This window comes from Bombina bombina, chromosome 11 (assembly GCF_027579735.1).
Source record: "Bombina bombina isolate aBomBom1 chromosome 11, aBomBom1.pri, whole genome shotgun sequence".
In the NCBI taxonomy this organism is placed as follows: Eukaryota; Metazoa; Chordata; class Amphibia; order Anura; family Bombinatoridae; genus Bombina; species Bombina bombina.
Window position 1 is genome coordinate 631762 of NC_069509.1, and position 16302 is coordinate 648063.

General features: G+C 42.8%; 1 protein-coding gene across 1 annotated transcript in view; it reads right to left on the bottom strand.

The window, feature by feature from the left end:
- Nucleotides 1–16302, bottom strand: part of ARMC5 (armadillo repeat containing 5) — a 154464-nt gene that overhangs the window by 70633 nt on the left and 67529 nt on the right. The window contains exon 3 of the mRNA XM_053694443.1: nt 7942–8049. Within this exon, the coding sequence (XP_053550418.1) occupies nt 7942–8049 (108 nt within the window). The remainder of the gene's footprint in view (nt 1–7941; nt 8050–16302) is intronic.

Consider the following 16302-nt stretch of genomic DNA (forward strand, 5'->3'; position numbering starts at 1 on the left):
CCCAACACAATGCGCACATCTTAGTTAATAGGGAGTGAGCCTGGCTGCTTACGTAGAAAGCGGGTGGGGCCGCTTTCTACATGGGATAGAGCACTTACCAGGAAGTCAAATCGAGGGTGGAGCGACGGTGCTGTCAATAGCAAATGTAATATATAAAAATATAATTTTACAATTATTTTTTTTTTTATTAAAAGTTAGCGTTTTCATATATTAGCGCATAGGCTACATATATGAATGATCCGAGAGCCGCAACTTTACTTTAAGAAATAAAAGCGCACACAATTTTACAAAACGGTGAAAAATGAACCAAAACTCTTGAAATTTTTACAGTATGTGCCTAATGCTTCGATATGATTGCACAGCAAGTTTCAGCCTAATTAACCCTTTAATACCCAAACCGGAGCCGCCTAAAGCAAACAACCGGTTAATAAACTAAAGCACCTTGCCACAGCAGCCTGCTGTGGCCCTACCTTCCCTTAAGGATTGGATTTGACAAAAACAAGCCTCCTGAAGTCCTCAAGCAGTCTCTGGACCCATGTGAAGCAGCATGCAAAGAAATCTGTCAGAATAAACTGAGCAACTGAGGCGCAAAATTAGGCCCCTCCCACTCCACAGCTGTGGGGCCTTCAGAACCCCATTTAGGTGACTAAAAATAATGCCATGTGGGGGGGGGGAGCCAACTTTGAGCCTGAGCGGTCACACATCACAGCAGCTCCGGCCAATTTCTATATAAAACTCATATTTTGCGACCGCTCAGGATTCTCTACCTTGCTATTATTGTGACCCTGATGAATAAGAAATTCTGCATGCTGAAAATTTGGATGATAAGACGTTTCTTGCAGATATTTGCATCACTGTTCCATGTCTCTTGGTGCTTAGTGCTATCGGGAGCGGCCATATTTATTTTAGTGGAGGGCCTGCACACAGAGTGAAAACCGCTATCTTATACCTCACTAACGAAAGAGAATGTCCTCACAGAAGTACCTGACCATGGATATGGTGACATATGTCATTACGGGACTCAGCAGCCTCCTAGAAGAGTACCAAGCAGCGTTTGATCAATCGCTCAGTATGGCGACTAAAGTTTGTGACGCAGCATACCGCACTGCTAACTCAGACAGGGATGCTAGGAAGCACAATGAAGAGCGCCCTACCACGCAGTTTCCTATGTATGATTTGAGAGACACTGAAACAGACCCGCTAAACGCTCACAGTTCGACGATCAAGAGACACCCTCAATATGTGGCGGAGCTGTCACCTCAGGGACCGCAGCCACCACCATCTGGTAAATTAAAAGGGTCTCCAATTGGGAGAGTCCATCGCAGGTATCGTGTTCAGGACGTACCCATTCACATTATCAAGCCCCTAAATAAGGAGCAATTGAGGGTCCATCCTGGGTTGACGGCTGTGCCATACCCCCAGGAACACCACCAACTACTGTCGCAGGGGCCTCCGCCTGACAAGGTATGTTACCGGGTCACGATCCAAGCACTGAACATCCCAGTCTTACTCTCTGGCACTGCAAGCCCTACCGGCTATAAAGAGTGGCTACTGTTAACAGGCACAAAGACTATAACCCCTAGAGGCATTGGTTAAGGGGTCAGACCTGGATTTCACTGTTTCCAATACATTCTCTGCAGACATTGGTATAACCGTGATTGTATGGAGGCTTGTTTGACTGGCTTTTTATAGTGCGTGGTTTCTGTCGATAACGGCTTTACTTGGAGGGACTCTCCTTTGTGAGACAAAATACAGGAACTTTATAGCAGTCTTGACCTGGACTCCTCAATTTACCACTGCATCAGTTGGACTAACCATCCCCAGTTACGTTCTCTATAGGCATTTAATTATCTAGTGTATTACTTTACCATTACAACGAGTTATGTTATATCATTATGTCAATATGCTTCTAACTGCTTGAACCAAGTTGCTGTTACAATCTTGTGACTAATGTTTGAATTGTTTTACCCTTACTTGCAGGGATTGGCACTCACTATCTTATAACGTCTTCAATATCTTATACACAATAGATAGATCTCTTCCATACTACAGAATTGAGACATAAATCAATACTCTCTCTTATAGGATGTAATTACCAGCTTCTACCACTGGATGTGTTACTTGACAAATTGTTTCACAGGGGCTAGTTTATCTCCCTTTGATTGTTATGCTCTATCCTATTTGCATGGTCTAATTGTACGATTCATTTACACTATAAATAGCATTACTATATCTATATATATATTTTGTAACTAAAGGCTGGGCTTAGGTTCTATTTGGATGTTAGACTTTTTATACCTTATATTTTTCTATAAGTGTGAGGGCCTATGCTCTTATCTAACTACTTCACGCGTATGCACGATAATATGTCTTATGACCCATCTATGGAGCAATCTTTTTTCGCAGGTTTAGATCTGTTATTAATACAATCTGAATATTTGAGGGGTATAGTTACTCCTATCCTTTAATCAGCCTAGGAAAGTCATGTGTAACTTTCATATATCTTCACAATATGCTTTTGGATGGCAGGATCTGTCAGCGGCCGAGGCAGAGTTCTGTACATCATTTTATTTCTCAATGTCTAAAATATATTATGCTGATTCCCCAAACATTTGGCTAACATTTACCCTCTTCTCATATTTAAAATATCTACGCTTAATCATTCATCATTTGCCCCTCAGTTATTTTCCCAAACTGTTTTATAACTTAACGCCTGCTATATATATCCATAGACCCAATACCTGTTTAGTAATGTTGATTATTTATGAGCATTTGATGTGAGATGTAATTTTGATATACCTCCAGTAGTCTATATGTTTTTGTGAATATATGCATGTCTGTGCTACCCAGTAATACTGAAGCCAGTTATCTATTATATATGTTCGCCTGTCCTCCTTTTCATTCGCAACAAACCTCTAAGTCCTTAAGTCACTTACTTCATTCATCTTACTTTCATTACTACCTCCTCCACCCCCCCCCTCCCCACCACCATAAAGAATCTCCTTCAGAAGGCTAATATAGGAGAACTAACTACGCGGCTTGTCTTTTCTATGCCGCATTCCCATCATAGTTCCTTCCCAACAGCACCATATGTCTTTACTTTACAACAACCCTTATTATACCGTGCCCTAATTACCTTCTTCAAATCAGTTGATTCTACATAACACCAAACCATCGAGCCTGTATGCCCATTTAGATCAGCAGGTCTGGTCACTCTCATAATATCTCATCATTCATAGAGTTCCATACTATATTGTTTGCAGCATTGTATTAAGCACACACCTCATTTGTTCCTGGGAAGTTACTATCTGTACTATTTATACCTACATATGATACCACTGTATTTAAATAGCAAATTGATATTCTCACGTTTGTCACTACCTACAATGACATGTATTACATTATTCTAAGTCTACAGGTCCATAAGTGACCACTATAATTGTTAATTTCAGTTCATGCAGAGATAATATAGAAAAAGAGGTTTCAGTTTTACCCATTTTGTCTTTTTGTCCATGCAGCAGTTGTTAACTTGCAATGTTTCACTTATGTTTCTTTTAAAGACATGATGCTCCATTTCAGCTGTATTGTTTTTGCACAACCTCAATAAAAATTAAATTAAAAAAAAAAAAAAAAAATAGAAAAATAAAATAAAAAAAATAATGCCATGTGGAATAAAACCCCAAATAAACACACCAAAAGTGCTTTAAAAGTGTCAATAAAGAGTATTTTGTTAAATAAAATAATCGATTGCCCTGCAAAAATGTTAACCAGTCTATTGAGCCCTGTTGAATAAGCCTCTAGTTCTATACTAAGTCTCAGAATATGGCTTTCCCTTCCCACATGGGGAATCTTGTCAGTCTTCTAGCATTATCTTGTCTTGACTAGAAAAAAGATGACTGAAACATACCTCAAAGCAGTTAAGCCTGCAAACTGTTCCCCCCAACTGAAGTTTTCTGGTACTCCTCAGTCCTGTGTGGGAACAGCAATGGATTTTAGTTACAACATGCTAAAATCATTTTCCTCTCAGCAGAATTCTAAATCACATTTCTGCCAGAGAGTAAATAGCACAAACCGGTACGATTTAAAAATAACAAACTTTTGATTGAAGATATAAAACTACAAATCTAACACCACATTCACTTTACCCTCCCGTGGAGATGCCCTATCTGTTAGAGCGGCAAAGAGAATGACTGGGGGCGGAGCTATATGGACAGCTCTGCTGTGTGCTCTCTTTGCCACTTCCTGTAGGGAATGAGAATATCCCACAAGTAAGGATGAATCCGTGGACTGGATACACCTTGCAAAAGAAATTAGCTTTGTTTTTAGCCTTAAAGGGCTTGTCCTGAGGGAGAGCATGGCCCTTTCCCCCGGTGATTTCTGAAATAATCTCTTTCAATTCTGGCCCGAAGAGGGTCTTTCCTTTGAAAGGGATATTTAATAGTTTGGATTTTGACGACACATCGGCCGACCAGGACTTGAGCCAAAGGGCTCTGCACGCCATAATGGCGAAACCTGATTTTTTTGCCGCTAACTTAGCTAATTGCAAAGCGGCATCTGTGATAAAAGAATTAGCTAGCTTTAAAGCCTTAATTCTATCCATAATTTCCTCATATGAGGTCTCCGTCTGGAGCGAGGCCTCCAGCGCCTCAAACCAGAAAGCAGCTGCAGTAGTTATCGGAATAATGCAGGCAATAGGTTGGAGAAGAAAACCTTGTTGAACAAAAATTTTCTTAAGTAAACCCTCTAACTTTTTATCCATAGGGTCTTTAAAATCACAACGGTCTTCGATTGGTATGGTTGTGCGTTTAGCAAGTGTAGAAACAGCCCCCTCTACCTTAGGGACCGTTTGCCACGAGTCCTGCATGGGGTCAGTTATGGGGAACATTTTCTTAAAAATAGGGGGGGAACAAAAGGGACACCTGGTCTATCCCACTCCCTAGTAACGATATCCGCAACCCTCTTAGGGACCGGAAACGCATCAGTGTATACAGGGACCTCTAGGTACTTGTCCATTTTACATAATTTCTCTGGGACCACCATAGGGTCACAATCATCCAGAGTAGCTAATACCTCCCTGAGCAATACGCGGATGTGTTCTAATTTAAATTTAAATGCCAATGTATCCGACTCTGCCTGATGAGAAACCTTTCCTGAGTCGGAAATTTCTCCCTCAGACATCAAATCCCTCACAGAGCGTTGTGAGGGTACATCAGATAAGGCTACCAAAGCTTCATAATGCTCATAATCTGTTCTTAAAACAGAGCTATCACGCTTTGCAGGAAAAATTGGCAGTTTGGATAGGAAGGCCGCAAGGGAGTTATCCATGACTGCCGCTAGTTGTTGTAATGTAATAGGGGCAGACGCACTAGATGTACTAAGCATCGCTTGAGCAGGCGTAACTGGTTGTGACACATGGGGAGAGGTAGACGGACTATCCTCATTACCTTCAGTCTGAGAATCATCTTGGGCCACACTTTTAAGTGCAACAATATGATCTTTAAAGTGTATAGACATATTAGTGCAATTGGGATACATTCTGAGAGGGGGTTCCACCATGGCTTCTAAACACATTGAACAAGGATTTTCCTTAGTGTCAGACATATTTAACAGACTAGTAATATACACAAGTAGGCTTGGAATCACTTTTAATCAAATAAAAAACACAATTTGAAAAAACGTTACTGTGCCTTTAAGTAATAAAAAGAGCACACAATTTTACAAAACAGTGAAAAATGCAGCAATCCTTTTGAAATTTTCACAGTATGTACCTAAAGCCTTAATAAGATTGCACCACAAGTTACAGAACGATTAACCCTTTAATGCCCAAACCGGAGCAGCCTAAAGCCAACAACCGGTTAATTGACTACAGCACCCTGCCACAGCACAGCTGTGGCCCTACCTGCCCTTAGGGATCAGATTTGGGGGAACAAAGCTTCTTTTAGGCCCTCAAACAGCAGCAGGACCCTCCATGAGAAGCAGCATGAACTTTTCTTTCAATTCTAACTGCGCATCTGAGGCGCAAAATTAGGCCCCTCCCACTCCAGAGTTGTGAGGCCTACAAAAATCACATTTAAGTGAAAAAATTTTAGCCATGTGGTTAATAACCCCAGAAAAAACACTCCAAAGTGCTTTAAAAGTGTATCCAACGAGTATTTCTTAAACCAAATAATTGATTGCCCTGAATAAATGTCAGCCAGCATAATTAGCCCTGTTATGTAAGCATTCAATTCTTTACAAAGTCTCAGAACATAGCTTACCCTCCCCACATGGGGATATTGTCAGTCTTCTAGCATTATCTCAGTCTTGTCTAGAAATAAATGACTGAACATACCTTATTGCAGTCTAGCCTGCAAACTGTTCCCCCAACTGAAGTTTTCTGGTACTCCTCAGTCCTGTGTGGGAAAAGCAATGGATTTTAGTTACAAATGCTAAAATCATCTTCCTCTCAGCAGAATTCTTCATCTATTTTCTGCCAGAGAGTAAATAGTACAAACCGGTACCATTTAAAAATAAACTTTTGATTGAAGAAATAAAACTACAAATCTAACACCACATTCACTTTACCCTCCCGTAGAGAGACCCTAGTGCTTAGAGCCGTCAAAGAGAATGACTGGGGGGTGGAGCTAGAGGGGGAGCTATATGGACAGCTCTGCTGTGTGCTCTCTTTGCCACTTCCTGTAGGGAATGAGAATATCCCACAAGTAATGGATGAATTCGTGGACTGGATACACCTTGCAAGAGAAATAAGACTTACTTACCCCAGGACACTCATCTACATATAGTAGATAGCCAAACCAGTACTGAAACGAGAATCAGTAGAGGTAATGGTATACAAGAGTATATCGTCGATCTGAAAAGGGAGGTAGGAGAAGAAATCTCTACGACGATAACAGAGAACCTATGAAATAGATCCCCGTTAGGAAGACCATTGTATTCAAATAGGCAATACTCTCTTCACATCCCTCTGACATTCACTGCACTCTGAGACGTAGAATCTAGCACAAACTTACTTCACCACCTCCACGGGAGGCAAAGTTTGTAAAACTGAATTGTGGGTGTGGTGAGGGGTGTATTTATAGGCATTTTAAGGTTTGGGAAACTTTGCCCCTCCTGGTAGGAATGTATATCCCATACGTCACTAGCTCATGGACTCTTGCTAATTACATGAAAGAAATTCATATTTTCATGTCAGGTTAGCGCACATAAGAATATACGACCATGTTTGCGCAAGAGTGGGTTGTTGGGGGGGGGGGGAAATACGAGAATGCACATGCGATATTCTAACTTTGGCTTTTTGCGCTTGTCAAGTTAGCGCTAGAGCGTAAAACAGTTTACTTTAAACTCGTAATATGAGCGCAACCCAACAAGTGCAAAAAGCCAATTTCTAGCGCAATTAATATTAGGGCAATTAATTTGCACGCCACTCGTAAACTGGCCCTTAAAGTGATTGTAAAGTTTCATGAATGAGTGCCCGTTTTTAAAAATACTTTTAAAAACAGGGGCACTTTCATTCGTGAAACTTTACATTGCAGTGTTTTTTTAAAATACCTAACTTTTTCAGCAGCAAAGCCGGATCGGCGATCCCCCGCTTGCAGCTCCTCTGTACTTACGTCAGCATTGACGAAACTGGCTTCCTCCAATCATAGTGTGCACCCCAGAGTGTCCATTTCGTGAGGCCACGCCATGATTGGAGGAAGCCAGTTTCGTCATTGCTGCGCTAAGTACAGCATGAGAAGCGGGCAGGTGATCGCCGGTCCGGCTTTGCTAAAGAAAAAGGAAAGTTTTTTTTTTTTTTTAAAACAATGCAATGTAAAGTTTCACGAATGAAAGTGCCCCTGTTTTTAATAGTATTTTTAAAAACCAGGCACTCATTCATAAAACTTTACATTTACTTTAAGATAGTGAGACTAAGAACATTATGCCCACTCTCCAATTTCTCACCTGATTGGTGAATTATTGAACTGTTTTGTGGGTCCAAGGCCAGATTACCAAGAGCTCGAGAGACACGATTCAACACGGAGTCTACACACACGGACTGTAGGATACACACTGTAATGACAAAACAGGTATATTATATACACACACACTAATGACAAAACAGGTATAATATACACACACACGGACTGTAGGATACACACTGTAATGACAAAACAGGTATATTATATACAAACACACAAAGACTGTAGGATACACACTGTAATGACAAAACAGGTATATTATATACACACACACGGACTGTCGGATACACACTGTAATGACAAAACAGGTATATTATATACAGTACATACACACGGACTGTAGGATACACACTAATGACAAAACAGGTATATAATATACACACACACGGACTGTAGAATACACACTGTAATGACAAAACAGATATATTATATACACACACACACACACACTGACTGTAGGATACAAACTGTAATAACAAAACAGGTATATTATATACAGTACATACACACGGACTGTAGGATACAAACTGTAATAACAAAACAGGTATATTATATACAGTACATACACACGGACTGTAGGATACACACTGTAATGACAAAACAGGTATATTATATATACACACACGGACTGTAGGATACACACTAATGACAAAACAGTTATATTACATACACATATACGGACTGTAGGATACACACTGTAATGACAAAACAAAATTTATGCTTACCTGATAAATTTATTTCTCTTGCGGTGTATCCAGTCCACGGGTTCATCCATTACTTGTGGGATATTCTCCTTCCCAACAGGAAGTTGCAAGAGGATCACCCACAGCAGAGCTGCTATATAGCTCCTCCCCTAACTGCCATATCCAGTCATTCGACCGAAACAAGCCGAGAAAGGAGAAACCATAGGGTGCAGTGGTGACTGTAGTTTAAATTAAAATTTAGACCTGCCTTAAAAAGACAGGGTGGGCCGTGGACTGGATACACCACAAGAGAAATAAATTTATCAGGTAAGCATAAATTATGTTTTCTCTTGTAAGGTGTATCCAGTCCACGGATCATCCATTACTTGTGGGATACCAATACCAAAGCTAAAGTACACGGATGAAGGGAGGGACAAGGCAGGCTTAAATGGAAGGAACCACTGCCTGTAGAACCTTTCTCCCAAAAATAGCCTCCGAAGAAGCAAAAGTATCAAATTTGTAAAATTTTGAAAAGGTATGAAGCGAAGACCAAGTCGCCGCCTTGCAAATCTTTTCAACAGAAGCCTCATTTTTAAAGGCCCAGGTGGAAGCCACAGCTCTAGTAGAATGAGCTGTAATCCTTTCAGGGGGCTGCTGTCCAGCAGTCTCATAGGCTAAGCGTATTACGCTCCGAAGCCAAAAAGAAAGAGAGGTTGCCAAAGCTTTTTGACCTCTCCTCTGTCCAGAGTAAACAACAAACAGTGTAGATGTTTGGCGAAAATCTTTAGTAGCTTCTAAGTAAAACTTTAAAGCACGGACCACATCCAGATTATGTAAAAGCCGTTCCTTCTTTCATAGAAGGATTAGGACACAATGATAGAACAACAATCTCTTGATTGATATTCTTGTTAGAAACTACCTTAGGTAAAAACCCAGGTTTTGTACGCAGAACTACTTTATCTGAATGGAAAATCAGATAAGGAAAATAAGATAAGGAGAATCACATTGTAAGGCAGATAACTCAGAGACTCTCCGAGCCGAGGAAATAGCCATCAAAAACAGAACTTTCCAAGATAAAAGTTTGATATCAATGGAATGAAGGGGTTCAAACGGAACCCCTTGAAGAACTTTAAGAACCAAGTTTAAGCTCCATGGGGGAGCAACAGGTTTAAACACAGGCTTAATTCTAACCAAAGCCTGACAAAAAGCTTGAACGTCTGGAACTTCTGCCAGACGCTTGTGTAAAAGAATAGACAGAGCAGAAATCTGTCCCTTTAAAGAACTTGCTGATAATCCTTTTTCCAAACCCTCTTGGAGAAAGGACAATATCCTAGGAATCCTAACCTTACTCCATGAGTAATTCTTGGATTCACACCAATAAAAGGTATTTACGCCATATCTTATGGTAGATTTTCCTGGTGACAGGCTTTTGTGCCTGTATAAGGGTATCAATGACTGACTCGGAGAAGCCACGCTTTAATAAAATCAAGCGTTCAATCTCCATGCAGTCAGTCTCAGAGAAATTAGATTCGGATGATTGAAAGGACCTTGTAGTAGAAGGTCTTGTCTCAGAGGCAGGGTCCATGGTGGAAAGGATCACATGTCCACTAGGTCTGCATACCAGGTCCTGCGTGGCCACGCAGGCGCTATCAAGATCACCGATGCTCTCTCCTGTTTGATTTTGGCAATCAGTCGAGGGAGCAGAGGAAACGGTGGAAACACATAAGCCAGGTTGAAGAACCAAGGCGCTGCTAGAGCATCTATCAGTGCCGCTTCTGGGTCCCTGGACCTGGATCCGTAACAAGGAAGCTTAGCGTTCTGGCAAGACGCCATGAGATCCAGTTCTGGTTTGCCCCAACGATGAACCAATTGAGCAAACACCTCCGGATGGAGTTCCCACTCCCCCGGATGAAAAGTCTGACGACTTAGAAAATCCGCCTCACAGTTCTCTACACCTGGGATATGGATTGCGGATCGGTGGCAAGAGTGAGTCTCTGCCCAGCGAATTATCTTGGAGACTTCTAACATCGCTAGGGAACTTCTGGTTCCCCCTTGATGGTTGATGTAAGCCACAGTCGTGATGTTGTCCGACTGAAATCTGATGAACCTCAGGGTTGCTAACTGAGGCCAAGCTAGAAGAGCACTGAATATTGCTCTTAACTCCAGAATATTTATTGGGAGGAGTTTCTCCTCCTGAGTCCACGATCCCTGAGCCTTCAGGGAATTCCAGACTGCACCCCAACCTAGAAGGCTGGCATCTGTTGTTACAATTGTCCAATCTGGCCTGCGAAAGGTCATACCTTTGGACAGATGGACCCGAGATAGCCACCAGAGAAGAGAATCTCTGGTCTCTTGATCCAGATTTAGCAGAGGGGACAAATCTGTGTAATCCCCATTCCACTGACTGAGCATGCATAGTTGCAGCGGTCTGAGATGTAGGCGCGCAAATGGCACTATGTCCATCGCCGCTACCATCAAGCCGATTACTTCCATACACTGAGCCACCGAAGGGCGCGGAATAGAATGAAGAACACGGCAATATTTTAGAAGCTTTGATAACCTGGATTCTGTCAGGTAAATCTTCATTTTTACAGAATCTATCAGAGTCCCTAGGAAGGAGACTTTTGTGAGTGGGGATAGAGAACTCTTTTCCTCGTTCACCTTCCACCCATGTGACCTGAGAAATGCCAGAACTATGTCCGTATGTGACTTGGCAATCTGAAAGCTTGACGCCTGTATCAGGATGTCGTCCAGATAAGGGGCCACTGATATACCTCGCGGTCTTAGGACCGCCAGAAGCGATCCCAGAACCTTAGTAAAGATTCTTGGAGCTGTAGCTAACCCGAAGGGAAGAGCCACAAATTGGTAATGCCTGTCCAGAAAGGCAAACCTTAGGAACCGATGATGATCTTTGTGAATCGGTATGTGAAGGTAAGCATCCTTCAAATCCACTGTGGTCATGTACTGACCCTCCTGGATCATAGGTAGGACGGTCCGAATAGTTTCCATTTTGAACGTTGGAACTCTGAGGAATTTGTTTAGATCCAAAATGGTTCTGAAGGTTCCCTCTTTTTTGGGAACCACAAACAGATTTGAATAAAAACCCTGTCCCTGTTCCGACTGTGGAACTGGACAGATCACTCCCATAACTAGGAAGTCTTGCACACAGCGTAAGAATGCCTATTTCTTTATCTGGTTTACAGATAATCTTGAAAGGTGAAGTCTCCCTTGAGGAGGGGAAGCTTTGAAGTCCAGAAGATATCCCTGAGATATGATCTCCAACGCCCAGGGATCCTGAACATCTCTTGCCCACGCCTGGGCGAAGAGAGAAAGTCTGCCCCCTACTAGATCCGTTACCGGATAGGGGGCTGTTCCTTCATGCTGTCTTAGAGGCAGCAGCAGGCTTTCTGGCCTGCTTGCCTTTGTTCCAGGACTGGTTAGGTTTCCAGCCCGGCTTGGATTGAGCAAAAGTTCCCTCTTGTCTTGTAGCAGAGGAAGTTGATGCTGCACCTGCCTTGAAGTTTCGAAAGGCACGAAAATTAGACTGTTTGGCCTTTTATTTGGCCCTGTCTTGAGGAAGGGTATGACCCTTACCTCCAGTAATGTCAGCAATAATTTCCTTCAAACCTGGCCCGAATAGGGTCTGCCCCTTGAAGGGAATGTTAAGTAATTTAGACTTTGAAGTCATGTCAGCTGACCAAGATTTAAGCCATAGCGCCCTACGCGCCTGGATGGCGAATCCAGAATTCTTAGCCGTTAGTTTAGTCAAATGAACAATGGCGTCAGAAACAAAAGAATTAGCTAGCTTAAGTGTTCTAAGCTTGTCAAGTATTTCAGTCAATGTAGTAGCTGTCTGAAAGGCCTCTTCCAGAGACTCAAACCAGAACGCCGCAGCAGCAGTGACAGGCGCAATGCATGCAAGGGGCTGCAGGATAAAACCTTGTTGAATAAACATTTTCTTAAGGTAACCTTCTAATTTTTTATCCATTGGATCTGAAAAAGCACAACTGTCCTCGACAGGGATAACAGAATTTATGTTTACCTGATAAATTGCTTTCTCCTACGGTGTATCCGGTCCACGGCTTCATCCTTACTTGTGGGATATTCTCAATCCCTACAGGAAGTGGCAAAAGCAAACAGCAGAGCTGTCCATATAGCTCCCCTCAGGCTCCGCCCCCCCAGTCATTCGACCGACGGTTAGGAGAAAAAGGAGAACCATAAGGTGCAGTGGTGACTGTAGTTTAGAAAAAATAAATTTAAACCTGACCAAAATGCCAGGGTGGGCCGTGGACCGGATACACCGTATGAGAAAGAAATTTATCAGGTAAACATAAATTCTGTTTTCTCCTACATTGGTGTATCCGGTCCACGGCTTCATCCTTACTTGTGGGAACCAATACCAAAGCTTTAGGACACGGATGAAGGGAGGGAACAAGTCAGGTAACCTAAACGGAAGGCACCACTGCTTGCAAAACCTTTCTCCCAAAAATAGCCTCCGAAGAAGCAAAAGTAATGAATTTGTAAAATTTGGCAAACGTATGCAGTGAAGACCAAGTCGCTGCCTTACAAATCTGTTCAACAGAAGCCTCATTCTTGGAAGCCCATGTGGAAGCCACAGCTCTAATAGAGTGAGCTGTAATTCATTCAGGAGGCTGCCTTCCAGCAGTCTCATAAGCCAACCGGATGATGCTTTTCAGCCAGAAAGACAGAGAGGTCGCAGTCGCCTTTTGACTTCTCCTCTTGCCAGAATAGACGACAAACAAGGACGATGTTTGTCTGAAGCCTTTAGTTGCTTTTAGATAAAACTTTAAAGCACGAACCCCATCAAGATGGTGTAACAGACGTTCCTTGTTAGAAACTGGATTAGGACACAGAGAAGGAACAACTATTTCCTGGTTGATATTCTTATTGGAAACCACTTTTGGAAGAAAACCAGGTTTGGTACGTAAAACGACCTTATCTGTATGAAAACACCAGATAGGGTGAATTACACTGCAAAGCAGACAATTCAGAAACTCTTCTAGCAGAAGAAATAGCTACAAAAAAACAAAACTTTCCAAGATAGTAACTTAATATCTATGGAATGTAGAGGTTCAAACGGAACCCCTTGAAGAACTGAAAGAACTAAATTTAGACTCCATGGAGGAGCCACAGGTCTGTAGACAGGCTTGATTCTGACTAAAGCCTGTACAAACCCTGAATATCTGGCATGGCTGCCAGACGCTTGTGTAACCAAACAGACAGAGCAGATATCTGTCCCTTAAAAGAACTAGCTGACAGACCTTTCTCCAATCCTTCTTGGAGAAAAGATAGTATCCTTGGAATCCTAATCTTACTCCATGAGTAACCCTTGGATTCGCACCAGCAAGATATTTCCGCCATATCTTATGGTAAATTTTCCTTGTGACAGGCTTTCTAGCCTGGATCAGAGTATCTATAAGTGATTCCGAAAACCCACGTTTAGCTAGAATCAAGCGTTCAATCTCCAAGCAGTCAGTTGCAGAGAAACTAGGTTTGGATGTTCGAATCGACCTTGATTAGAAGGTCCTGCCTCAAAGGCAGCTTCCATGGTGGAACCGATGACATATTCACCAGGTCTGCATACCAAGTCCTGCGTGGTCACGCAGGAGCTATTAGAATTACTGAAGCCTTCTCCTGCTTGATCCTGGCTACTAGCCGGAGAAGGGGAAACGGTGGAAAGACATAAGCTAGATTGAACGACCAAGGCGCTACTAAGGTATCTACCAATGTCGCCTTGGGATCCCTGGACCTGGACCCGTAACGTGTAACTTTGAAGTTCTGACGTGACGCCATCAGATCCAGATCTGTAATGCCCCATAGCTGGGTCAGCTGAGCAAAAAACCTCTGGGTGGAGTTCCCACTCCCCCGGATGGAAAGTCTGAAGACTCAGATAATCCGCTTCCCAGTTGTCCACTCCTGGGATGTGAATTGCTGATAGATGGCAGGAGTGATCCTCTGCACATTTGATGATCTTGGATACCTCCCTCATCGCCAGGGAACTCTTTGTTCCCCCCAGATGATTGATGTACGCAACAGTCGTCAAGTTGTCCGACTGAAAACTGATGAATTTGGCCTCCGCTAGTTGAGGCCATGCCTGGAGCGCATTGAATATCGCTCTCAATTCCAAAATGTTTATCGGGAGAAGAAATTCTTCCCGAGACCATAGACCCTGAACCTTCAGGGACTTCCAGACCGCGCCCCAGCCTAAGAGGCTGGCGTCGGTCGTGACAATGATCCACTCCGGTCTTCAGAAACTCATTCCCTGAGACAGGTGATCCTGAGACAACCACCAGAGGAGTGAGTCTCTGGTTTGCTGGTCCATCTAAATCTGGGGAGAAAAATCTGCATAATCCCCATTTCATTGTTTGAGCATGCACAGTTGCAATGGTCTTAAATGAATTTGAGCAAAAGGAACCACGTCCATTGCCGCAACCATTAGTCCTGTTACCTCCATGCACTGAGCTATGGAGGGTTGAGGAATGGATTGAAGAACTCGACAAGTGTTCAAAAGTTTTAGTTTCCTGACCTCTGTCAGAAAGATTTTCATTTCTACCGAGTCTATTATTGTTCCCAGGAAGGGAACCCTTGTGAACGGGGACAGATAACTTTTTTCTATGTTCACCTTCCACCCGTGAGACCTTAGAAAGGCTAGAACAATGTCTGTATGAGCCCTTGCTTTGTGAAAAGACGACGCCTGTATTAAATGTCGTCTAGTTAAGGTGCTACTGCAATGCCCCTTGGCCTTAGCACCGCTAGAAGGGACCCTAGCACCTTTGTGAAAATTCCCGGAGCAGTGGCCAATCCGAAGGGAAGAGCCACAAACTGGTAATCCGAATGGTTTCCATTTGGAATGATGGAATTCTGAGTAATTGGTCTAGGATCTTTAAATCCAGAATTGGCCTGAAAGTTCCTTCCTTTTTGGGAACTACAAACAGGTTTGAGTAAAATCCCAGTCCTTGTTCTGCTGTTGAAACTGGGTTTATCACTCCCATTTTTAAAAAGGTACTCTACGCAATGTAAGAATGCCTGTCTCTCTATCTGGTCTAAATATAAGCGAGACAAGTGGAACCTTCCCCTTGGAGGAAGGTCCTTGATTCTAGAAGATACCCCTGAGAGACAATTTCTAGTGCCCAGGGGTCCGGAACATCTCTTGCCCAGGCCTGAGCAAAGAGAGAAAATCTGCCCCCTACTAGATCCGGTCCCGGATCGGGGGCTACCCCTTCATGCTGTCTTGGTAGCAGCAGCAGGTTTTTTTTTTTTTTTTTGGCCTGTTTACCCTTGTTCAAGCCTTGCAATGGTTTCCATGCTGGTTTGGGCTGGGGTGCGTTACCCTCTTGCCTAGTGGCTGTAGAGGTAGAAGCCGGTCCGTTCCTGAAATTGCGAAAGGAACGAAAATTAGACTTATTTTTAACTTTGAAAGGTCTATCCTGTGGAAGGGCATGGCCTTTTCCCCCAGTGATACCTGAAATAATTTCTTTCAACTCTGGCCCGAATAGGGTCTTACCTTGAAAGGAATATTAAACAATTTTGTTTTGGACGACACATCCCCCGACCACGATTTTAGTCAAAGCGCTCTACGCGCCACTATTGCGAAACCAGAATTTTTCGCCGCTAATTTAGCTAACTGAAAAGCGGCATCT